Source organism: Plectropomus leopardus, chromosome 15 (genome assembly GCF_008729295.1).
Source record: "Plectropomus leopardus isolate mb chromosome 15, YSFRI_Pleo_2.0, whole genome shotgun sequence".
In the NCBI taxonomy this organism is placed as follows: Eukaryota; Metazoa; Chordata; class Actinopteri; order Perciformes; family Serranidae; genus Plectropomus; species Plectropomus leopardus.
The window spans coordinates 21,354,418-21,381,429 of record NC_056477.1 but is presented as its reverse complement, the minus strand read 5'-3'; the positions used below and the strand labels follow the sequence as shown (position 1 = coordinate 21,381,429).

The 27,012-nt window shown below is 41.5% G+C and overlaps 1 protein-coding gene across 1 annotated transcript in view; it reads left to right on the top strand.

Moving 5' to 3' along the window:
* LOC121955013 (SLX4 interacting protein) overlaps nt 1-25,363 on the top strand; it is a 37,354-nt gene extending 11,991 nt beyond the window's left edge. The window contains exons 4-7 of the mRNA XM_042502787.1: nt 11,319-11,396; nt 13,579-13,667; nt 24,112-24,218; nt 24,314-25,363. Coding sequence (XP_042358721.1) covers nt 11,319-11,396; nt 13,579-13,667; nt 24,112-24,218; nt 24,314-25,100 — 1,061 coding nt within the window. The 3' untranslated portion in view covers nt 25,101-25,363. The remainder of the gene's footprint in view (nt 1-11,318; nt 11,397-13,578; nt 13,668-24,111; nt 24,219-24,313) is intronic.
* The last annotated feature ends 1,649 nt before the right edge of the window (nt 25,364-27,012 follow it).

Below are 27,012 nucleotides of genomic sequence, written 5' to 3'. Positions count from 1 at the left end.
ATGTGAGGCACAGCTGCGGTATAGTTTCGCCTGGTGTTTGAGAGGCTTCCTGCCACTCAGAGGAGCGAGAGGAGCCCTGGCAAAGTGGTACCTAGAGTAGGTTTTAGCCCATGGCAGAGCTGGTTCCTTCTTCCTCTCCCTGCACAGGTGCCAGGGCTTAGGGGGAGGGAACACCTGCCAGCCTGTTTCCCCATGGCCACGGCAGGCTGGAGAGGCATTTTCCCAGGCTCCCCAGATGAATGGTCACTAATAGCCGTGGGAGAGGGCTTTGCGAGTGCTGCACAGTGTACCACTGACTCCTCTTGGCAGCCCTATGAAGAGGGCTTAAGGCAGCCTGGCCACGGCCATTGCGGGAAAAAGCACAAGTGTTGCTGGATAGCTTTACTGTTGGAGAATGTGTTTACGAATGACCATCTCCCTCCCAGTGAAGAATGTGGAGGATGTGTAGCGACTAAAAGGGCGATGGTCAATTTTTGCATTGCCCTGTCATAGATTTAGCTTTGTTGTCTTCTCTGGCCCTTTGAAGGCTTACAGCTCCAGGCTCGGACAGTTTATCAAATTTTGAAAAGCTGTTCAGTAAGAATGTGAGTGAGACTGTCTGTGGGCAAAATGCAAAAACATGTAACTTTCACATGTGTGTTGGTTGCTTTTCAGCTTCCTACTTTCACAGTTCACAGCACCTTTCTGAAAACACAGAAGTCCTTTTGTAGTGACAACCTGCATGAACCCACCTTGTCTCTTCTCAGTGCCACCATGACTATTACTATTTATGTGAGTGGCTGTTATGTGGGGATTGGTCTGTAAATAGAGAGGTATGCCTGTGGCAGAGTTACCTGCCCCGCTCTGTGTTGCTGGGCGTGAGGCAGGCTGGGATTAAGGCGAGGGGGAAACAGAGACCTGTGACAGGAACAAAGGAATTCCAAGGCCCGGGCTGGAAATGGATCCTGATCAGAGTAGCCACTCCAGCCAGCCTGCCCCTCTCCCCGCTCGCCCTCCCTCCCCTGGCCCCTGCTGGGCAACCCCCTTTCTCCTGGTGCTTTGTGGTGTTGCTGTGGCTCTTTAAATCCTTCCTGTAAGCCCCCTGCCTTACTCAGCAGCAACACATAGGACAGTCTGACTCCAGTGTCAGCCCCCCCTTTCCTATTATTGCACACACACACTTTTGTTCTTTTTCCTCTTGCATTTCTACACACATTTATCCACTCTCTCCCCATGTCTGCTCTTTATGTTTTCTCACTTTCTCTCCTTCTCCGTCTCCGCAGGGTCAGCTGCAGTCTCTTAGGACACAACCGCAATCCCCGCCATAGCTGTCACACCACACTCTTTTCCCATATAATTAGGGCCTGAGCCTGAGCCTGAGCACGGATCACATTCATGTGACTGTTCCCATTCACCACATTCTGGTCTGGGAGATGGCACACACTCCCTTGAACTCTATGCTAAGTGTTCAGCATGACCAGAATGCCTTGTTTTAGGAATTACTGCAACATTTCAGTGGATGTCTTTCCTCTTTTCACGCTCTTTGCTTCATTTTGAGAGAAACGGGCCTGCCCTGTGTCGTGTGCTCCTGTGAGCTCCGTGGTTTTTCCTGTGGACAGATGTCATTGAAGTGCTGCATGCCAGAATTGCCTTGTGTTGTCAGGAAATGCCAGCCCAGGATGGCCTTAAAGGGATACTTGGCAATTTTCAACCAGCTTTGTATCAAACAATGTGGGTACTTCCGCATTTTCGTATTGTACGCCAACTGCTGCCAACCCTATTGCCGCCACCATGTACCAAAAGAGTATACAACAGCTCAAGAGACACACCCGCCCCTCTCTCTGACCCTCCATGTCGGACCGAAACCCGATCAGTCATTGAAAGTAGGCAATGGTGGTCGAATATAAATCGAGAATCCGTAACTGCACTGTCTGTTTCTTGCCTAAAATGTTTTCAGAAGTTTAGTATAATGCCCCGTTTCGCTGTGATGGCAAGAGTTTATGAACAGGAAGTGGGCACCATTCCACTTCCTGCAGTGAAAATGGAGGCCAAAAAAACAGAGATCAAGTGAAACCAAACAGTGCTGATCAAATGTAAACCAAGATTCTTTTACAGAGTTGCCTAATTCTTGCCTCAAATGTTTTCAGAAAGTTTTAGCTTAGTATTTAACTGTAATACAAGATCTGTATTACAGTTAAAAACTGTATTATTGTTCACTTGCACCAGTCCACATTACATCAGATGCATAGCATTCTGGTAGTTGTAGGTTTTCTGCCTCTTGAGCAAAAGCACCCTTTTTCTCTGTCTTCCCTGATCATGTAGCACCAATTTCAAAAGTATTTATTTCTTTCTACTGCGGAGAAGGCCTAGTTTTATGTGAGGACCTTCTTTATATTAGTGAAAAACTTAACAAAAGCAACTTAGTTTAAATGTAGACATTAGTACGTTCCAGTTCCTGTGTTGTGTCATTTAAATAAGATTTAAATCAAATAAGATTTACTTCAAAACTTCAGCCAATTCAATACAAAATTTTCTTTTTTTTGCATGGCCTCATCCGCCTGTTAACATTAGTCAATGGTAGCAAAACCTCAACAGTATTGCCATGTGTGCCATGGTTCATCTATTTGGATTTATAAATACAGATGGGCAGATTTGCAAAGGGGCCCAGCAGGCAGAGATAGCCTGCTTCCAATGAGACCTTGATCTGAGTTTTGAAAGGCCAGCACAGTGCATAACTCAAGTCCACAAACTGCTCTGCACAACATTAATCCAAAGGAGCTTAATGCAAAATAAGCAGTTTGCATCCTCCTCCGCCTGAATGCTCTTTAATATAAACAGTGGCAGCACTTTGAGAGATTTGTGGCCTCTTGGGTTAATTAAGATATAATGATGATTAAATATGACATTTTGTATTGTGACTGCATTTCTCTCATCAGATTATGTTTCTGAGAAATAGATTTCTTTCCCTCGATAATTGCTCTGTGCTCTAAAATGCTCCCCACCACTTTAGTCACATGCTGCATTATGGGTTGGCCAGAGCTACCATGCTGCGGCGTATTTTGTAACTGCAATGAAGGGGTCACCCAAATGTTAAATTGAACACTCATGTGCAAATATTGTTTCAGGTGGACGTTGTGCAGGATGATAAGGCACAGTGCTTCGCTACGGCCGTAGTTACAGTTACACACAGAGAGTGATGTCCTTCCAGGAAAGCCCCCACTTACATATGGGTAACTTCCTCATGCTCTCTCATCCTTCACCACTCCACCCCACTCTCTCGCTCTAAGCCCCAACTCTCCACCCACACTTGAGGACAGAGGGAGGGGGTCCACATCAAAGCGGAGATGTCAAAAGAGCAGGATTCTCAGGCACTGATGTCTGACTGTCCTGCTGATTCAACTCCTGTTCATAAAGGGTTTGCGTGGGAATTGCAGTTCTCCTGATATACAGTCATTACATTTACATGCACACTAGAAACGCTGTTAATGGGAGAAATCAGGTTACGGCAGGAAATCGGAGAATGCCTTCACATGTACTGCAATAACCAGGTTAATGTAAAACCAGCGTTTACGTGCAGCTGGTGGGTAATCAGATTCCCTTCCATCTCAGTGCCATGTTTTTGAAGCACTGCTGGCATAATTTGAGTGTATTAATGATATATAATACTGCTGCCTCAAGAGTTTTTTTCATCTTTTGGTGGAAACATTTGTACCAACTGACTGAGAGGCCACTCATTTTTTCCTTATTTTGCACATGAGCCTAAAATAATCTTCCACTCATCTGTGGGAACCAACTTATTTAGACTTATTTATTTTAGTTTTGATTTAAATATATTTTCATACACTGGATGGATGTAAGTGTGCGGAAATCTTTTCTACCAGTGTGGAATTATTGATGTTTCCACCATCTTGCCAAGACTAAGTTGGGTGTAGTTGTGGCTGTCCTGCATCAATATATTTTCATACAAAATATATTTTAATAATTAATAATATATTCCTCAGAGTTATCGTTTTTCCTTCTATGTAGGAAGAATCATCATGCATATCTAAACTAAACTAATTTCTTCCAGCAAAAGTCCAGCTATGTTATAGGGTTTTATTTAAATTCTTACCCTTATAATTGAACGCTGTTGTTTTACATTATGTTAAATAAATCAGGCTGCAGAAAGCTCAGTGAAGTACTTATGTTAGAGGCCCTGGACTCACTGTGCAGAGCTCAAAAATAAGGATAGCCCCATAATTTTTCCGGAGCCGATGATGGAAGTAACTGAGGAGTGAGCCTTCCTGCCTCCTCCTTATTTACATTGAGAGTTGCATATGCGCACTACCGACTGGGCAAATGGTGGTGGATAAGGTTATCCGGGAAATGGGAGTTAGTTGGGTGGCGTTTGAGAATTTTACCAAAACTCAAGCTGTAGCCCTTTTTACAATTAGACTGTGCTATAATGCCGCAATAAGTCCCTTTTTTTTACACCTTGTTTGCAGTTTTATACAGAATCAAACAACAGTGGCATGATATCATTCTGCTCCAGTGTGTGATTTTAGACAGCATGCTAGCATCACGGAAACAAATGATGCATGACGGCCATGACATGTGACACAACAGCATTTGCCTCGAGTGTGACATATAACCTATGTGTCGGCCGGGCTTTATTAACAATAACAACAGCATAACTTTAGCATAAGAGTCATCATAAGAAGTCTTAAAAGGCATTGGATTAATTAATCTAACAACTGGACCTCATTGATTTGACAATTTGTGGACATTTATGGCTGCTGTTCTTTTTTGAGTTAGCTGCTAACTGCTGCTAGCTGCTTTTTAAATCTCTTGCGTCACACCTGTGACACCCATGATCTTGTCCATCTGGCTGTCCCTTTTATACAGCCCTCGATTTGGCGTTGTTACTACCTCAGTTACCGGCTAAAAGGCGAATTCTGTCCCCCCAATCTGTGATAATAGCTTTTATACAGAATGGTGAGGCGGCATAGCGGTGTGATATTTCTGTGATGTTCCTGCCTTGAACAGGCAGAGTAAAAAGGGGTTTTTGCATTGTTTGTTTAATGTTTGAGAGGTCATTTTTCATGACACTAACCTTCATCTTTGTTGTGAATAATGCATGTCCAAGACCTGCTAGTAACACCAGAAATTCTTATGAATTCCTACAGGAGACACAACAGCATGTGCTGCCAGGAATGCGGATGGCGAGAAAAAGTAGGCTGTGTTTTCTAGGGCTGTTTTAATGATCTCCTCAGGATATAACTGAAGTTAATGAAGTCTGTTCCATGGGGACTTACCTTTGACCCCGGTCTGAATACTTCTCACCCCTGTCTGTTCCATTTTACAGTCCTAGTCACTCTGGATGCCTCTTAGTTTGTTGACTTTTCTTTCCTCTCATTGTTTTCCCAGGAAGTGGTGAAAGCTGCAGGGATGTGTGCGTGCATGTGTGTGTGTGTCTTTTGAAAGTACAGTATTGTAGCCTTGGCACCAGCCCTGTGGAGTCTGTGTCTTTTTTCTGCAGTTGTCTTGTGGTATATTACAAGATGGTATAAGTATCTCCATACAAGCGGTTACAATATTATCTACCACATTTCTGAAAACATGGCGTGCTGGCTTGTTTACTGTTTGATTTGACCTGTCAAAATATTGTTGTGCATTGGGTTTCAAAACAATTAAGCAAGGCCATCTTCTCTTGCAGGAAGGACAAATGAAACTCTTTAAAGTCTCTACCCTGCAGATTTGGGTATTGCACCACTGCGGGCCACAGTTGCCACAGAAAGGGGCCACTCATTCCCAGAGGAGGCACTAGCAAACTGTTTGTGAGAGAGAAACATGAATGTAAGCTTAGCACGAGAGAACCTGGGCAACGGGCCAAGAGCAACTCTGCGCTGTGCAGGACATTATAAAGTTGGAGCAACAGCTGATGTCTCGGGCCATGGCGTTGCACTGGTTCCCAACTCCGTGTCCAGACGTCCCTGTCAAACTTGTCCTGGGAATTGGCAACGTTCAGTCCACCAGGGAAGGCAGTGAGAATAGTTGTAGAGCTAGACATGAGACCAAAGAATCTAATGGACAAAATCGAAGCTTCTAAAAACAGAGAGAGGCATGAATGTGTAGTGAAAGATGCTTGCTTCCTGGTCCCTCCTGGACCCAGAAAGGGCAGAGAAAACAAAACAGAGATAAAGATCTGCATTCCTCTCGGGGTAGACATCCAGAATGTGGCCATAGATGACCACTGCTCTGCTATTTAAAGAATAATACAATTTTTTTTCCCAATAAAGGAATGCCGCTATTGTTAACTACAAACATGCTCAACATACCATACAGTGTGTTAATGTAATTTCCCTTTGGGATTAATTAGGCACTCTATTTAAAGCTGAGTGGCTTCTCCAGTCCTACATACTTTATGTACATAAAGTATTAAAGGGGAAGTACACCCATTTTTAAAAATTCATATGTTACTCCTATGGTCTAAGGCTGTGCAAAAATATAAGTAAACTTGAACAACTCTCTCCCAAATCCTCAAACTAGAGTACTAAAACTCATATTTGTGATGCTATCAAATATAAAATCTGGAACTGCTCCATAAACAATGTATCTGTATGACGTGAAGAGCACACAGGAAAATGCTCTGAGTGTAGACTGAATCACAGTGACTTCACATTAACAACAACAACAGCCACTTTCAGTTAGACACTTGTAGTTGCAGTTGCAGTCGACTACAATTGCAGAGATGTGTAAAATTGTTGATAGTTAAACCATTTGGTACAATGTGACATTTCTGTTGTGCTTATTTTATGTTCGTTGTTGTTTTGCCAACATCTTTGATCAACCAAATCTACCAGCGTAGAAGCTAAACAATGCACTGCTGTGGACGGGTCTGTGGCAAAATGTATTTTAGCGTCCTAAAAAAAAATCAATATTGGTGTGTCTGCTATATGTGAATATTTGCTCTGCTTTACCTTACCCACTCACCAATCAACACTGCAACAGCAGCTCAGTGCTCTGATAAGTAAAATCACCTTTTGTCAGTGGAGTCTGTTGGCTTTGATATTATGGCTTCAGTTCCCCCTTGGAAAAGGCTGTGCGACGGCAAGGTGAATCAGTGAAAAAATTCTAAACATAGCATAAATTTTCACTGATTGTGTTATTTTTGGTGCACTGTTTTTAGGTTGTTAAAAACGTACTAATTGACGCAGCATTTCTCAGTACCATTTGATTTTGTGGGTGTTATGCAAGGATTGTCTATCTACACATTGTTCTTAGTAAACACTGATATTGTCTGTATGCGTACATTTTCTGTTTCAGAAATGAGAACACTACAGAAGAATAAAGCTCATTTTAGTACAAAAAAGTAAACAAACATTATGTGCGTTCACAAAATCAGGCTCCTATTAAATATCTGTGGAACAGCTCCAGACTTTGTACATGATTACATCACAAGTCTGGGACTCACTTCTCTGTTTTTTTTTTTTTTTACTTTGAGAGAGCAGCTCATGTTCACAAACATTGATTGAACTTTCTTAGGCCATGGAAATAACATACTGAAATTGCTAATTTAGGTGGTGTTCAGCACTAAAGGGACAAACATACAAGGACCCTAACTCTATAGACAGTTCAGTGAAGGATGTACCCCAGTCGTGTATGTCCTTATTAATTACATTAACATGAGTATCCTGGTTCAATAAGATGTCCATTACAAATAGGGTGGATGATGGGCACATCTAAAAGTCTTTTACAGGTGCTGGATTAAAAATCAAACTAACAAATGATCCAAACACTGTATTAAATTCTCAAGTAATTTTAATAGTGCAACCTTTCCATTTAAAAGCCATGACACACCAAGTCGACATCTGTGAGCTAGTTGCAATGAAAGCCCCCTGCTGTGTCGCCTCACGTTGCCACGTCTTAGCTAAAAAGTTGCACAGAAATACACCAAACCGACAGCCGAATAGCTTGTGCCTTCTATGTGAGAGGAGATACTCCTCCATAACAGCAGTCAGTGATTGTCTGTAATAGTCATTCAAAACGGGTAACTGGAGGACCGCCATGATGCTAGTTATCCAGTTAGCACATTAACAACACAACCCAATATTGGAAGAACAAAGCACATTTACAGAAAACATTCCAGTTAAGAGTCCAATGGTTAAAGAAAACAATCTTTCCTCATATTACAAGTTTGTTTTGACCTCCCTACCTCTAAACTTTAGCTGTTTGTTGACCTCCTCCTTTCCGTTTGTCTTTTCGTGCATTGAGCTGAATGGCCAATCAGATTGACATTGTTCACCAATGGGTTACGTGGTCGCAGGACACAAACTGGCAACGAGGGCTGCACGTGATCGCCGTCAGCCAAACGTGGGCGGACGGCTAACCGTCGGCTTGGTGTGCCACAGCCTCAACAGAAATCTGCAGCAGAGATTTTAGATCAAAACATTGCACAATTACAAAAAGGTGGAAGCTTTTAATACAGTGTACAGATCTCTCCCCCTGTACACCACAGTCCATGAGAATTTGGACTTTGACACATTTTGTTGTTGTTAAGTGGCCAAGTTAAATTAAAAAAAAGTCATTGTTTACTTGTAATGCTATAATCTTGCAATGTGATGTGGCACAGAGGCAGTACAGCAAAAAATGTGTCATTGTCATAACATTTACAGACTGTGTTGTATATACTGAGTTACCTGAGCCCCTGGTTGACAAAACAGGCTGTAAAATGATTCATTATTCACCTAAAGCTGTCTCACCATCCCTTTACTGCATGGCCCTCTTGCTGCAGGGCAGAGACTCCTAATCTGAGGCTCCTGGAGCCCTGCTGGTTTTGTAACTTCAGAGCAAGGTAAAAACTTCGAGTTGACGGGCTGGGTATAAAACAGTCCCTGATTAGATGGCTAGAATTAAAAATAATGGGGCCAAGTAATGGTCACTAACCTAAAAGTCCCCTTTTAATTGGGTAGATTAGAGATTTGTTTTTGTTCTGTCACTGAGAGACTTTAATGTGTGTTCGCAAATCTCTACTAAGCAGCCTAACATGTCAATTTTGCTGCGGGCAAAATTTTTACATAATTGCTTGTGAGGATTAGACGCCTAGCCATAGGTGTTGAACTGACAAATGTTACATCCTGTCACCTAGGTACCACTTTAACCTTATTAAGAAAAATATTGATTATAATTGCTTTGTATCATAGTAACAAGCAGGTACTCATATTTCAAAAGCCCTTTGATTTTCTGAATTTAGTTTCATTTTAACTGGACTTAACTTTTAATTGCAAGGAATTAAGTCGCACTTGACAGATTGAGCTTGGTTTGTTTGAAAAAAGATTTGACTGATTGTTGTATTAATTTAGTCCTCCAGTCATTTATGTATGTTTTTATTTTTTATTTTTTGCAAGTATGAATTGTTTTTGCTCAAGTGACCTCTGTTGCTAATTCAGCCACAAGCATGGAGAAAAAGAAAGCCATGGTGGTGCCATTAATCACTGGCCAGTGGACTTAAGTGTATACCTGTGGCAGTTTTGTGACACACTGTCTCTGTAATTGCCTGTCATTATCCAAAGAATTACAAGACGGTTTCTTTTTGAAGACGATAATTAAATGCTTAGAGTTGGTGCTGAGATGACATCAGCTAACAGAGAAAGGGGAATGTTCACAAAGGCCCCATCACACTTGCGTGTGGGCCAGTGTTGTTAACATGCTGTCTGCTCTGTGTGGCGTATACTAACAGACTGTGTGGGACGTCCATCCATCCATCCATTTTCGTCCGCTTAGCTGGAGTCGTATTTTTCCTAAATATACTTTCAGAGGAGACTTGTCCAACTTTTTCTGATTTTGTATTTATGAGTGACTGTCAGTGTTGTTGCCTACGGGTTAAAACCTCCCGACTTCCAACATGTCAGCTTTCCAGAGACAAAGACAGCCTCATTTTTAGCATGATGACATTGCATATTTGACATTATCCAGGGAGTTCTGAAAGAGCAAGAGGTCAGGATTTTCTCAAACTATGGAAGACATGTAATCCTTTAATTGGTGTTAAAAGTACTAAAATCCCCATAGTTGGGAGTTAATGAGGTTTTCACACGGCAACAGCAATGTGAAAATGCCAAATCAGAAAACTTTTAAAGGAGTGGTGGTAAAGTCAAGCAGGGTATAATTTTACAGTCACTTTATCAATGAGAGGAAAATAAAAAACAGGAAGGTACCAAAGAGTGAGCAGACTCTGTCAGCTTCTCCAGACTGTTGTCCTGTTTACCAAGAACAACTGGAGAGCGTGTTAGTTAGACCCTTGGTTTAGGTCAACAAATTCCTACCAGATTAGGCAACAGGCTGCTTTTTCTGCCCAGCACATCTTACATACCATGACAAACATTCCATGGCAAGTAGAGCAGAGGCCTCGGCCACGGTTTCTCTGCTTGTTCCAAACTGGGAGGTCAGTTAAACTAAATGAATAGTTTCTCACTCACCGAATGAGTTAGCTGGTTTTGTAGTACGCTGGCCTTTTGACTAAGCATGAGATTAAATTTAGCAGGACGTTGATTGGATATATAGAGCTAACATTACAATAATGTGTATGAATGGGCTTTTTTTGTTGAAGAAGTAGAGCTGCTTTATTTTTTAAAAGTTTGATCTTCAGTGATCTCTGTGAATGAATTCATCATGTATAGGCTTAGAAGTTTACAGTCATATTGATAACATGATATAAGACTGGATATTTCAGATTTTACAAATCAGAAGTATTGTCTTTTCCTGGTTTTTAAATGTTGCATTACAGTAAAGTGATGTGATTTTATGAAGTTACTAGTAGCAGTGTTATTATTTCCTTTACCAAATTAGTCATTGTATCCACAAGGGCTGTACCCGGCTCAGATGTGTCAGTCAAAGCAGGTTCGGCTGTTCAGTACGAATATTCAATGGTTCCTTGTTTTCCCATATAAAGTTTTAACGGAGTTCAGCATAACGTTCAGACAGCATGATATCAGCACTCACAAGATGTAGTAAACTCGTAAACTGCGCTAACGATGGGTCTGAGGTGTGCAACAATATTTTTTGTCGACGCTGGATATCAAACAAAAGCCAGACTCTCTCTTCCTCTGTGCCGCTATGTCGTGTCAGCATCTGTCTTTAGCAAAGAGTAGAGTAAAAGTCAAGAATGTTCACTCTGCAGCAAAATCTGGGGACCAAAAATGTCCCCAGAGGTGCACAGTGACTTGCAAAAAAAAACAAACAAAAAACAACTGCTCTACTTGAAGCAATCAAAGTCAAGTGATGGCACTGCAATTGATGATCTAAATAGCCGACTTTCTGTCTTTTTACCCTTAACTGTATGTCTTTTGTATTTGTTTTTATAGGCAAAAACTTCAACCTGGTCGCCAATTTTCTGAAGCGACACTTCAACCTCAGATGCATTGTCAAGCAGCTCTACGGGGGTACGTAATCTTCATGTTTTCAAAGAATCATTTCCCAGTTAAATGAATCAGAAATAGACTTCTTAATGACTCGTACTCAGTCAGATTTCCCACAGAAAGAGCAAGTCATCTGTGCTCTGCATGTTGATTTTTCTCCCCCTCACTTGTTTTTATGTCCTGTCCCTACCTGCTCAGGGTGTTGTAGAGAACAGGCAGCCATTAAGTGGTTCCCCTGAGAGGCTACTGAGAGTGGAAGAGGGAAGGGTTGGAGGGCTTGTCTATGGAGGGCAGTGAGAATCTATCTCCATGGCCCATCTAGTGCCTGTGACCCTTGGCCACCTTTTCATGGGACCAACATGGCTCTCTTCCTGTCAGTAAAGTTAATATCTGTTCCCTTGGGGCCTGGATGTTAAGGCAGCACTGACTGCTGCAGACTGAGATGACAATTTCTCTCAGCAGGTCCGTTACACATCAAATTAGACCCAGTCTACTTGGGTCAAAGGTTGTGTAATTCGGTCCACTGAGTTAGCTGTACATAGTGGGCAAGTCATATAAAAATATTCAGTCAGCTGCAAAACAGATGCTTTAAAAAGTGTTTATTCTGGTGGTGGGCTGGTTTTATGTGTCAAAATGAACTTTGTCGCTATAATTAGCCAGTCAGATAAAAGTGGTATTTTCTGATTTAGCCTACTTAAAAAAATGTTGAGAGGAACAAACAAAAAAATGCTCATCACAATTTCCTAGAGCCCGAATTGGCATCCTAAGCTGCTTCCTTTGTCCAACCAAATGTCCAAAACCGGAAAACTCTTTATGGACTATCATAAATAAAAAAGAAGAGCAGCAAGTTCTCACATTTAGGAAGCCAGAACCAGCAAATGTTTGACATCTTTGCTTGAACAATGACTGAAACAATTAATTGATTAACAAAATAGTAGACAGTTAGTTTTCTGTAATTGACTAATCAATTAATATGCTCAATCAGTGCAGCTGCTCAGCTAATTTCATAGCAATATGCCCGTTTTATTAGGAGGTAACATTTTAGAAACTTAAAATTTTGACTTGGGTGGGGTGGCTCAAGAGAAAATCTTTTGGAATATTTGAAATCAACAGGGTTCATCCGCTGGAAAGTACAATTTTTTCAGTAAATTTAATCGCAATGTCTCTGTTAGAGTTTTATGTCTGTTAGACTTTTATGTCACCGTAAAAATTATGGCCTGATAATGGCTGAGAATTCACCCCCAGAGTCCAAACATTTCTACTGAAAATCTCATGCTAATGTGGCAAGTAGTTATTGAGAAATCAGTTGACATCCAAACCAACATACTGACATTGACATCCGTAGTCACCCTCGTGACATACTTCACACAAGGTGTGTGTGTACACCAATGCAAGTGTGTTGTACATATATGCATGTTCTGTGCCTGCTTAACCAAAGTTAAGTGTGTGTGTTGGCTGTGTTTATAAACCACTGATCCACACAAGTAAAGTAAAACCAGTGTGTTTAGAAATGGCCACTGAGGAGGAATATAAGCTTTTATGGTCTAAACTCGCCACAGCTGCAAACCCTTTGAACAAAGGGTGGTAAGCTAACTGGATCAAGAATGCAGGAAGAAGAATATTGTAGTATTTTTCCAACACTCCTGTCATGTATTTCACGCAGGAAGTTACTTTTTTATAATTTTTTTCTTCTGTATCAGTAAGTTTCATTAAGTACTCCGTCATGAAACATGTTGCTGCAGAAGATGGAGTGATGCTATAAATTTTGGACTTAAATTGTTATGCAGTTTCTTCACATCCAGGAGTCTGTGTAACAGGCTATAGGTCAGATATTGGCCATTTTGGCTGTCCATTTCTGGGGATGTTGAGATCAGCTGATTTACAGTGATATAATACATGTAATAATATTGTTGTTGTCAATGGTCTTTGCCTTTGAAGCTGAAGAAACAGTCTTATTACTCCCCTAGAGCCACTGTTAACATAAAATTTTCTAATATTTCATGCTGTTTATGCGGCTCATAAAGTTCAGCAGTTATCTGTAAACTGCCATTTTCTCCTTGGTCTAAGAAATAGTAAATACTTGGTGTTTGTAGATGTAAATTCAACCCTTCACCACAATTCCCTCTGTCTGCCTTTGACTCATAATTAGAGGTGAGCCCACGTTATTAACTAGCATGGTCTGTACTGTTTCTCTGCCTGCCTTCAGATTTGCGTGTGTTTCCTGAACGCTATGTTGTGTGTGTGAGCTGTCCAGAGGATGCCTCAGCGCACCATGGAAACCCGAGCCTGGCCGCGGTGAGTGCTGTTTATACTCCTCTATTTCCTCTTCCAGTCGCCTGGCAAAAAGTCCTGCGTGGGTCTGTGTGTTATTATAGGGATGTGTTGCCAAATTGTGCTCTCACTTTATATATGCTGATCCTCATTATGTTAGGGGTGGGGGGGACTCATAACTTGCCAGGGCTTTTCAGAGGAGAGAGTGTGGCAGGGGGTTGGATGGAGTGAGGTGGGGTCCAAAGCTGCAAAGTCACCCCTTCTTCGAAAAGCTCCTGCTCCTAAATTCTGCCAATTCACCCCAGCTGTACAATTTTGGTTGTTTTTTTTGTCAGACTCAAACGTGGGTTTGTTGTAAACCTCAACATTAATGGGTAGTCAAAGATAAAGCCAAAACTAATTTTGTACATTTTAGCTCTTGGGAAAGTCAAGATACTGCTAAAACTCAACGTCTGTCTAAGCTTATTGTGGCACTGCAGTCCATGTTGACATTGTCAGAACTTAATATTCATCTTATATAATCCTGGGGTTGTATGTAACTTTCAGAAAATCAGTCAGCATCCTGTGATTTGCAAACATACTCTGTTGGAACAGGCAAACACTTGGGTAATGGCCAAAACGGTAGTGTGACCAGTGGTGGAAGAAGTATGCAGATCATTTACTATAGTAAACGTACTAATACCACAACATGAAAATACTATCTTACAAGTAAAAGTCTGATTAAAGCAAGTATAATCAGAAAAGGTACTAAAAGTATGAAAAGTAAAAGTACCCAATGCAGAAAATTCAAAAAACAAAATGCTTAATAAACTCATAATTATCTAAAAAAAAAAGTAAAAAATAAAAAAAACACCCCCAAAAAATCTAAATTATAAAAAAAAAAAAAACAAAAACACTTACAATTATAAGAAAGAAAAAAGAAAAGAAAAGACCCCAAAACAAATCAGACAAAATAAAGCCAGCGTACCTTTGGCAGGAGGAGAGCAGACAGCAGGTCCAGAAGTGAACCTTCAGTCAACAGCTGCAGCAACTCAAATTAAGCAAATGTAAACCCTAAGCCACTGATGCATACTGTATATCATGAAAACACTGCATGTGTGTACTCTTTGTTTAGTGGGTGCCTGTTGTTTGTTGACGTTAGCGGACTCCATATCTAAACTAGCGTTAGCTACTGTTGCATACTGTAGAATAGAAGCAGACACTTGGGGGCTTGCATAGTGTCACTTGCTTTGGATTTTCCCTGAAAATTTGTCTTAAGTCCTTTCGATAGAAATCAGTCCACAGGCTGTTGGAGGCAACCCAGAAAGTCTGGAAAGGTCTCAGTTTTGGCAGGTTTGTAAGTTATTTAGGTTACAACCTGATTACCCATTGGCAATAAAAGCAGTTAATGCATGTAAAAATTTACTTACTGAACCTTTAACCTCTTTACTGTAAGTGTGAACGTTTAATACATCACTTATGTATCACATTCTATATTTTACAACATACCATTCATGGGTCATGAGAGCTACCTCAGCACTCTTCATCATTCTGGTAGACGGACATTGTTTGGGTTTTTAAGGCAGGATTCAGTTAATGTGATTGTGTGCAGTTAAATGTCATGTGCCTTGATTGAATGGACTCAGATAAAGTTGGGTTCAGTGGGTTTTTCCCTAAAAGAGTCCAGGCTGTGTATGTTGTGTTGTACTCTTGTCGCTTGTGTCATAAGACCTACTACTGTAGTTCTTTCTTGTCCATTCATATTACGGACAACTATCCATTGGCCAGGGCTCATTTGGTTCCAAACTCCCAAGAGTACTCTGAGAAATGGCGGTGGAGCCTCTCACCTTGGCACTCACATCAAGGACAGACATCTCTCCCATCACATCCCATGATCAGTGGCCTGCTGTTTTTCTATGGGTTTTTTGCTATTGTTTCCCTTTGAAATGTCTCTGCACTCTCCACAGTTTGGCTTCCAATGAAAGCAGTGATTGTAATATTTTTAGTGGAGCAACACAGTCGTCAGTGAAAAGTTCAGATTGTGTAACCAATTTTCCAGTTCAAGGAGGCAATGCTGTCGATTGCGTTCCTCTCCTCAGGATGTGGTTCTCTGGGCTCATACAGTACAAGCAGAGGGAATTGGAGGGTGGGAGTCTTGTGGTGGAGCTCTCACTAGCCCAACCTCTAACGTGGTTTATAAGGGAAAGATACCAGACAGAGGGGCTAAAGTTTTTCACATGACAAAAGCAATTATTTGTTTACATCCTTCTTTTCTGTTCTAATTTGTCAGAAACTGAGTTTTTTTCAGTTTTGGTGTTGCCAAGAAAGTTGACGATCTAAGAAAAAAAAAAGCTTATGCAGTGAGTCACAACTGATGTAAGGCATAATGATGTTGCTGTCTAAAAATAATGGAGTTCTATGTCAAAATTGGTCATATGCTTTGGAAGGGGTCTTTTATTTCACAATTCTTGACAGCACGAGGCCTGCAAGGCCCAAAAAAATGCCACGTTACCCTGTATTTAGGGAGGTTTCGGTTTTGTTGTTAGGATTCAGTTTGTGTGACTTGTTGAGCAAAAATCCTAAACCGCAGTGGAAATGTAGACTCATCAAATTAGCACTTCTCAGAAGGTCAGGGGGTTATGTTGTGAGGGAACTAAGGTGACATCATGGTTGGCCTTTTGTCCTGTGAAGGCCAATGTCCCACGCTTGAGCATGTTGTATGTCTCTTGTACACTGTGAACTTTTATTAGTCATATTTTCAGCTGTGGTTTGGTTAGAAGAGTAGATGGTGAGATTTAGTCATTTCTAGTTGTGTAGAAGGAACTAGGATACCAATTATTATTGATTTTTGTTAATTTAAGTTAATACCAAAACATGCATTTTTTGGTTGAGGTGTGTAGATGTTTTGTGCAGAAAAATCCTACAGAAACTAATTTTGTTGTCTGTAGTTATCAATAATTCTATATCAACAGTGGATCAAATCTCTTTGTGTAATGTGTATGGGTTTGTTTAAAGTCCAAACCCATCAACAAGATATGAGCAAACTTTTGGTTATAACATTGGATTGCACTGAAATAAAAATTCCGCTCATTCTGGCAACATAGTGTAAAACACACAGTAAAGGTCAGCTAAAATATATAAAATGCATGTTGAGTTATCACCCAACTCTGCAGTTCCCCTCAACCTTACAAAGTGTTTGTCTACAAAGCGTCTCTGACCACAGTTTTACTGTTTTGGTTCAGTCTCACAGCTCACATAAACACTATTTCCAACTGCAGCAAGCATCTCTTTTTAGCAAATAGATCTGATAAACTCACTGTACACTACCTGCCCCCACAGTGGCCACATGAATTAGTTAATGCAGGTAATGGTAAGCTGCATTTTCAAGCACCCTGAAGTATAGTTTTTTGCGATGTGAACACTGTAGAAACAACACAGCATACTTCATGGGAAAGAACCCGCGCCATAGTTATATATAAATGGCTCACTCTAAGAAAAAAAATCACGATTCTTAGTTTCAGGTGATTAGCCATTGATGAAAAAATTGTTATCGATATTATATTCATTTCTGCCAGTATATCACCCCAAATCCTAATCACAGGAGTATGTAAGCTGAAACCAAACCAGATTGTACGACATGCTGCCCAATCACGTTTCAAGGCAAAAGTGTTTCTAGCATTTTCAAACGGCCACTCTGAAAACTGGTGAAAGTCAGTGTGAACGTCAGTTCCCAAAAATCCAATTTTAATATTAGAATAAAGGAGAGGGTTTCAGATGCTGTTCAAGCATCTTACAAGGGCTTTGGTTTGAGCATGCTGACTCTTTTAAAGTCATGACTGTAATGTCTAGAGATGTTGATTCGATCTATTCTGACATTCACCTCATCTGTGGGGGCAACTGTAAATGATATTTGATACATTAATAGTCTCATGTCAGCCTGATGTACTTGTTTCATTAGAAACAATTTAATCATAATTGAAACTTTTTTGTGTAAAATGTAAATGTCTGACAGGCAGTGCATGTGTAGGTGAGATTCTCTTTCCGGTTGCACCCCCTTAATACCATAAATAAGCAAATGTACATGATATATGACCGTCATTTTCATAACACAGCTACCATAAAATAGGTATACTAATGCAACCTTACTCTGCAGAGGTAGCGCCATAGAAACAGCTGCTTTTGCATGGAAAGCAAACAAAAGGCATCTCTGGGCCAATGTTTTTTTTCTTGACATTTTAAGATTCAAGTCCCTCATGAAAAGCTGCTCCTATTGTGAGTCAGCACCAACAGTGACAAGGGCAGCATGGGAAGGAAGAGCTAGTGTTTAGGATTGTGGCCGATGTTTTCTAGTCAGGCACAGAGTGGGCAGCTGAGGTGAGTGGCGTGCTGGGCCGCAGAAGTTTGGATCAAAGGCAGAGCAGATGTGTTTCCAGTCCCCCCTTCTTCTGAGCTGTGGACGAGCCTGTGTGTTTACTCATGACCTCAGCACGCCTCTGTTCTTCACAGCTCGCAACAGCTAGCAGCAGCGCTTTCCCAAGCCTCCAGTGTCTGCTGATCTCCTCTCCTCCAAGGCCAAATACACGGCTGTGATCTCTTTACAGCACACTATCATGTCCCTCCATTCCATCCTGTCTCAAAGCTGCTTTCATTGATTTGCACAAAGTGAATCCAAACAGTTAACAGCTTGTCTTAATCCTTACACATGGGTGGATCCCACAACGTTTGTCATTGTTCAAGCATAAGAACTGTCCTCTATTTTAGACAAGTATGTGCCCATGCATGTTTGTTGACTTTGTTTCAGGGAAGATGTGGTGAGCTTAGACAAACAGGGCATGTTTCCTCTCTGGGAGCAGGGTGGGAGGAGGGATAGGGGAGGAATTTGTGGACTAGTTTCACGAACATCTCTGCAGGAGGTATTTCTGCCCTGACAGTTTAACAGTGATGTTGCTTCTTGGTGCCAGTTTAAGGATTTTGTATATTTAGTTGTGCCATCATAAGTGTTCAGAGGCTTTCCTTTGAATAAACTCATTTTTTTTAATAACTCGAATACTTTTAGGGATTCATTCATTTCAAGTGGTATGAATCATTATCTTGTGACAGATAAGTGAATAACGGGCTATAGAAGACGGAATTTCATTCGTTTTGTGATTGTTGGGTGAGATACAGGGACATTGGAGTAATCCAAGAACAAACAATCCACTGTGGAAGATCACAAGCAAATACCGTACGAGTTGATGGTTGATCGGAGCTTTCCATGCTGACCTATTTTCTGACTTGTCTTTTTGGTTTTTTTTTGTTGTTTTCCTCTGGAAATTTTCGTGTTTTAACTTCAGTTAAAAGTTTGCATAGGCTCCATGATGGGTTAAGAAAGATCTTTTGACCTCCCTTAAAAATCCTTGGAAAACCAATGGGATTCATTTAAAAAATGTATTGTTGTCAAGCTGCAGAAAAAAGCCTGTAATTCTTGGTCCCTGAAAAGCTGACTGCTTTTCTAGGGCTGTCCCAAATACAATTTTTAAGGCCCAGACACACCAAACCAACATCAGGAAACTAGAAGCGATAAAAGTTCCCTGCTGTGTTGCCTCATGTTGCAGTATCTCAGCCAAAAGTTGGACATGAACACGAACAGCAACATAAACCGTCGGTTCAACGTCTGCCCGATAAGCACAAGCTACGCAGCTGCAGCTAACATCTAACACATGCCATTAAACAGTCCCAAAAAACTCACATATACTGATTTGGACATTGATAACTATGGCAATGGTTGAGCCTTTGAAAGACAGAGTGCCCCAGGAATGAGTCCTAAAACCAGGAAATTAGTTGGCATTCCTGGTATCCTTGTCTCAAAACCAGTTGTTTTTTTGAATGGGTTTTTGGTTAGATACCTAAAATAAGGTCTGTGGTTAACACAAGATGAAGAGACTTTCACTTTTTGTTCTGCAACGTAAAATATTTCAGTAAATACCCCACTTTAAAGATTTTATGTGTCTTAATAACGGCTAAACGTTGCTAAAAGTCGACTACAGACTACAGAACATCACCATGCCGAACACGGCTTTACTGCCTTGTTGTGGTGGTAACATTACATCATGCGACCGTTGTGTATTTATTTCATAGCCTAACATCAGCTTTTTCCTATGGCAATTGCATTTAGGCCTTACAAAACCCTGAAGGTGGTGTTTATTTATGAAGATTATTCTGAACAAAAGATTTAAGTATTGTAAACATTTGTTTGCAACAGAGCTTATTTACTGCAATGATCCAAAATGCATCAGAAAAGTCTCATCGGCTTTTTAGCGAGGGAACTAGGGCGATGATAACCTTCATGTTAGCTTACAGAAAAACATCATCCCTAGGGCAATCTATTCGGTAATGTTGATTATTCAGAGCAAATCTCCACTGTATGTCAGCAGAGTGTAAGATTACTAAATAAGAAATGTCTTTGGAGAGGGGTTTTGCCATCCTATGCAGCAGTGCAGTATTTTAGACTACTGAGAGACTTTTTGGCCATATCAGTGGATAACTTTCAAGTGCAGCTGCCTTAAAAGATAACCAACATAATCTTCCTGTCTGTGTTCCTACCTTATCTTAGATGGCAGAGGAGAAAGTGTTCATTCCCTGTATTTTATGGACCCTGTAGTCAGTTATCTTTTTGATGTTGTTTCCAGGAGTCATTCAGAGTTGGTTCAAGCTATAATAATCTGTACTGGTATCCTTTTAAACCAAAATGATTCATACTCTTTGCTAAGCTTGCCCTTTTGCCAGGCTTATCTTTATAATCCGACATCCAGATGTGCTGTCTTGTTGCAGCTCCCGTGGTGGAGCCATGTTGTTTTGGAGGCTCCGGGGCCAGGGAGGGCACTGTTGGTCTGCTCCACGTGTTGCATCACGAGAAGTGTTTTGCAGCTCTGTGTGGGGGCGAGCAGACTGGCTGGCGGTGGGGGGGTTAAATCCTTGTTGCTGAGGGAGAGGTAGTGGCGGCAGCGGGCGGGTAGAAGTTCTTATTTACCACCATCCCTCCCTCCTGTTCCATGGGACGCTCTCCAGCTATTGGGAGTTTGCATCATTCCGTACAAGATTAGGCCACCTCGGTTCCCACACAATACTTACTGTTTTATCCACAGAGCTTGTGACGATTATAATGTTGTTCGTGCACCAGCTTACTCTCTTTTATTCTCTCCCCCTCTCCGTCTTTAATCCCTCTGCTTTCTTCTTTAGTAGCTATACCCAGAATATCCAACTTCTGGACCCCTGGTGATAATAATTCATGCACCATCTCTCTGTCTGTCTTTCTCCTTCCACTTTCTATGTATATCCCACCTCTTCCTCTCTTCATGCTCCTTCCTCTCCATCACTCTGTTCTTTCACTCTCTCCATCTCCTGCTCTTTTGAAGTCGTACCGACAGGAACAGAAAGGCACAAAACTTTCCCAGAGAACCTCCCATTGGCTTTTTGTTGATTTTTCTTTCAAGTTCATTTTCAAACAGCATTTATTCATATTAAACAGATGAGAATACATATCAAGGCCTTGCGATGCAAATGATGGCACCCACATCTTTCTCAGAATTGTTGTTGTTGGGGTGGGTGTGCGAGTGCGTAACAAATGCAAGTTTGTATGTGTGTCACTGTCCCAAATCCAAATGCTAGCTGTAGCTCTGGGTATGAGAGAGCGTAAAGACTGAACCCTCTGCCCACACTGTAGCATGACTCCATCTCTGCACAAAGGGCAGCCTGTGGAGAACTTCCTGTGTGTGGATTCTTGTGTTTGTGGGCATGCTGGAGAGACTGTTGAGGTCAGACGATATGACTCTGGGGGGTGCCTCTTCTTTTGTTGTTCTCCCTTCTCTTTCTCCGATTTCACTCTGTTGTATCTTGTCCCTTGTTTCTTGTCATCTCCGCCTACTTCCTTGTTGCCCAGCCTCCTTATTCACTCCCCTCCCTCTGTCTGGCCTCTTTATTCCGTCCGCCACACCACAGACCAGAGTGCAGTTAGGTCTCAACACCCAATGCAAAGCCACAACGCCTCAGTTTGCCCTTGCAGCTTGGGACGATTAGTACTTCCTCCTGTGTGTCGGGTCATATGTTGTCACTGGTATCATGACATGTGGGAGAGCACATTAACGATTTTTCTCTTTTAATGGAGGCCAGAGCTTACCACATTGGCTTTCCCCTGTCTTAGAGTGCACATTGATCATTTTACCAACCAGTTTATGGAATAGTAATGATCTGAAAAATGGCTGATATTAAACAAACAGTGACCACAACCTTGATTTTACAAGATTTAACTTCTGTCTGGTTGTATTTTCCCACGGCAGTAGTCTACTGAGTGTTTTCAGCTAGCGGCATGGCTCCATGGATAGTAGTGTCTTTCAGTCAGTGGGTCCACCACTTTGGTCCAGACCTAATTCCCTCAACAAATTCTGCATGGACTGCCATAAAATTTGGTGCATGCATGCATGGTCGCCATATGATGAATTCTAATGACTTTGGTGAACCCCTCACTTTTCAACTTGTGCCACCAGCAATTCAAATAATTCCATAATTTTTCATCTTCTCGGTGGAGTAGCAGAAAACCTTGTCCCAGAGGCTAGATCTTACTGACTTTTATCTTTCCTAAGCCTTTTCCTTGAGTCCTACTATAATGTTGATATTTGTTTTAGACTGAAATGTCTCAGTTATGGAATTGATGAATTGGTTATCCCTTAACTCTTCATTAAGCGCCATCATCAGGTCAAGTTTTTAATATAAAATTGCACTTTTTATCATGAAATACCTGCAAAAATACTGACTGCCTGCCACTGTTGACTGTGATACAGAATTTCAAAATAAAGGCATATCCGAAAGAGGATGATATGGATCTATGTTTTCACTGTGCATCAATGATAGTGGATTATTACTCATTGAATCGATATACTGATCCAGATTGATGGATCGTTTCACCTCTTGAACTGACCACATTTTGACATGGGGGTTTAGCTGTGGAGAATAAAGGTGTCAATCTGAGCTTGAGGACAGCGTGGTGGTAGCAGCTCTGGGACCATCATTTCCAAAATGCATTCATGCTGTACTGAAGACCTGAAAGTAGTGGTTGAAGCCATAAACACGTTAGGAAATGGTTCTTTCAGGTAAAAAAATCAAGTGAAAAATAGGGTCATTTTTGTTTAAACTTGCGTACAATCTGACTTCTTTTTGTAACCAGTAGAGTTGTCTCCTGAAAGAAAGAATGCAGGTTTGAGGCACTTCCACATTGGCTTTACTTTTCAGACTTGAAGACAACTCCTTGTTGTTAGCATGCTGATGTTGGGATGTCGTTCAAAGCACCGCTGTGCCTGAAGTTTACAGCCTCATAGAGCTGCACATCACTGTAGACTTTTATACTTATTAGTTTACAGTGTGTCACTTAAATCATGAAGCTCTTTATCCTCCTTCTTCTGGTTAAACAAACATATTTCAGCTTAATCTGGAAACCAGAGCTACTCTGGTATTCTCCCAATTAATTTTCAATAACTTGTCGGGCTCTCAACCTCAAAGTTCTGCTCAATTTACCACCAGCGTCTCTTGTTCTCTCATAAATCCAGAGTCTGTTCTAGGTCAGCCAAGGAAAAGACCTGTGATTAACCTTCATTAGTGGCCCGTTGAGGGCACACGTTGGTGAGATCCAATCTTTGGCCCATTCCCTGTTCTGCCTCAGTGAGTCCCCTTTGTTTGTGGGTTTATTGAACTTTCAACCCATAGTTAACCGTTTTAGCCAATATGAAAGTACTTCTATAGCAGCTCAAACATACAGAGTAGTCTGCATTTAATCCAGCAACTCAAAGTACTGCTAGATTCTACTAACCACAAGGCTACTTTCACTAACTTGTTTTATCTTATCCTCTCTCCTCTGAGACGCTTTGTAGCCCCTTTTTAGCATTTTCCCTTCTGCGTCAGCTGTATTTTTCCTCTGCCTTACTCTGTCATCTTATTAAGGATCCTTCTTTAATCGCTGTTTTGACTTGTCAACATGGTTTCACCATTTAGTAATCGTGCCTCAGGCTGTAAGCACCACTCCAAGTCTCAGACAGCAGAGGCTGTGAAACGCACGTCACACTATGACAAGCCAATGATTTTTTTCCTGAAAGCCTTTGAGGTGGTTGCTTTGGACAGTATTAAGTGGGGGACTAATTATTTGTGCCAGCTGGGGTGTCTCTAAAGGCATTAAAGAAAACATTCCTCTTGTACCATATCATACTGTAGTTTAAATAGTGAGGCAGCCACATTATTTGGAATTTAGGAGAGTCAGGAGGATACATTTATCTGTTTGTCATATTGGATTATTTTGACTTGTAATTGTATTCACTATCTTATCATTTTCACAGCAGTCTAGTGAATGTTTTTTAACGTCCAGCCATGCCAGATGATGACAGCAGTCTGCTGTGGAGCCAAACCTTTGCAGGGAATGCCAAAAATAATATTTTTTGTTTACACCGATTCTGTTTGTCCTCTTTAGACCGAACTGAGCGAACAAAGCCGATCGGAATATTTTTCCAGAGTGGGAGAAACCCAAGAGCCCTTCAACAGCCCCACAAAAACAAAGAAAACTGTGCTTCAAAAGATGTAAGTATGATCTAATGCAGAACTTTCCGACCCCACCAGTCAGAGAGGACACTCAAATATCTGTTCATATCCTCTCATCCTTTTAACTTTTTCAGAGCTAAGCAAGCTAGTGTCCAGCGAGAGCTCTGTGGGTCCAGTATGGAGGAACAGCAGATTGACCAGAAAGCACATCCTAAAAACCAAAGAGGAGAACTAAAAGCTGGAGGGCCAGAATCAAGTCCAAAAGAGGCCAGCTCTGGACAGAAGGCCCTCCCAGAGGGGGACGCCGAGGTGCCTTGCCCCACTGCCTTAAAGGAAGCCATGGCTCAGATTGGGACTGCTCTGAAACAGAGCCTGACCCAAGAGCATCAGACTGAGAGCAGTGCCCCAGACAGCATCAACCCGAATGGGGCCTCAGCAGATTTCTGCCAACATGAAATCAGTCAGGAGACAAGAAAGAGCAAGAGGTACAAGCCAAGCGATGCGGGGGAAGACCCTCACCCACAGAGGGCCAAGAGGACGTGCCTTGGAAGACCTCCAGCCACAATGCAAACTCACTTCACCGAGTGCTCCACACAAACATCCAAGCATGACCTTCTTCCTCTGCCGCCCCTTCCCCTCGTCGAAGCCAAGGCAGAATCCAAGGCTTTCCCAGTCTCCGAGCGCAAGAAAACCACACTGGAAGTAGAGCTGCTTACTCCAGGGAAACGGGCCCAGAGGCTCCCCCTCACAAGCAATAACACGGCACAGACAAACCAAAACAGGCTGGCCGCAAGTCTGAGGGGCCTATCTGTCAAGCCTGCATCCTCAGGCTCCTCTATTAGTTCCAGATCCACACTCGGAGAGGAGGGGAGTGAAAATGTGCCCAGAACCTCCAGATTACGACGACTGAAGAGGTCCTGAGGGGGAGAGACAAGCTACAGTAAAGATGCCTGACGCCACAGAGATAGAGATGATATTGTCGGGCTACGTGTTTACCTCACATGACTTGCATTTGTACACGTGTTATATTCTACTACAATATCTGTTCTTTTCACATGAGCTGTACATACACTACACACACACACACACACACACACACACACACACACACACACACAAACAGATCAAATGTTGAACACATTATGGCAATTGATACATGAGCATTTGAGTTACGCTTTGTCAAATACTTGAAACAGACTTTGCCTCCACCCATAAGTAGTGGTGGTCAAGAGAGGCTCGCAAATGAAAGTCAAAAACCTTTAATTGGAGTTTAGATTTGGTTTTGTGTTAAAGATTGGGGATTTCAGACAGGCAGGAGCCATGCAGTACGTCATGGCTTTCAGTCTGAAATACTGGCTCCTACGTGTCTGAAAACTGTCCAGTTTCCCCGCCGAAGCTCTGCTGTGATTGATTGCTGTTTCCAGATTTATTTCATCACCCCATTCTCAAAAATGTACTTTTGTAGTTAAGATTTCATTCATATACAATTTGCTCAATGCTTAGTTGCTAAGCACCTGAAATGTATCTCTAAATTTGAGGGTATTATGCAGCTTTTACGTTGAACCAGAACCAAATATGTGTGGGTATATGAGCAGTATTGAAGTATTAGTGGTTTTATGTGGGAGTAACAGGACGTCTACAGTATCACAGGTTAAAATGTAGCCGCTGTCGTCGCCCCAACACTGCACTGTTCGGAGCACTCAGTTGGCTGTAACACAGAGAGAGCGCGGGACAGCCAGGGGCCGACAGTCACTCAGACTCTCATGTAAAGCCCAAGAAGTCCTATCAGATGACATAATGTTGTCATGTTTTATTTTTTATTTTACTGGAAGGACATTTTATGATAAAAATAAATGTTTTTCCTTGATAATTTTCTGGAAGGAGCAAGCATAAAATAAAATGTAGATCTTTACACACTGTTTTCCTCCCACACAGTCAAGACTGCTCATGGCAATTTGACAGTGAAGGTCTGTCCAACAGTGATGTTCCTTATAAACCAGTGCTTCTCTGCTCCCACTATGTCGGTATTAGCGGGTGTAACCTGAGATGAGTCACGAGCAGGAGCCAATTCTGTTCATATCAAGACAAGAGATGACACGGTGGATTAGTGAAACTGACCCGACTGTTTTAAGTCCTCGTATCGTTTAAGGCCATCCTTAAGAGGTGTCGATAATCTCTGGCTTTGGATTTAATCCTTTTAAACAGATTCTGCAGAGATGTATGTCTTAAAATCAGTCCAACTCTAAAACTTCTCACGCCTGCTAGTTTGAACGGTTTTAGTTAAGCCCGCTACTTAAACCAGACCAACAAGGGCAACATTGTCTGAGGATCATAAGGAGCGAGGGTATTTTGGTTCTCCAGGATTGGCTTAATACGAGGATGGCTTGCTACAACGTAATTAGCTGTAAACACATTTGGACAGAGATCTTGCTCAAGTCTATGATGTCTCTCCAGCGGCAGTTCCCACGCCAGCTGCATGAGAAACCTTTCATATGCTCTGACATGTTTGGCTTGATGCATCACAGACAGACTCTTAACTCGCTCTCCAGAACAAAGACAACTTTAATTCTCTTTTCATACAAAATATTTAATAAATATGACTTTCAAAAATATATTGCCAGATCAACACATAATTCTCAAGTTCATAACACAAAGTCAAAAATAGAACAAAAATGTTGCCATGATCTCAAAGGGTTAACAAATGAGATAAAACATGTCTGTCTTTAAGAGCCTCATTTAAAAAAAAAAAAAAACCCAAACTAATTTTGCACAGAAACAAAGCAGACTCTTGCAGAGCAATGCAGTGTATTGTATCTGATTCTACAGTGATCCC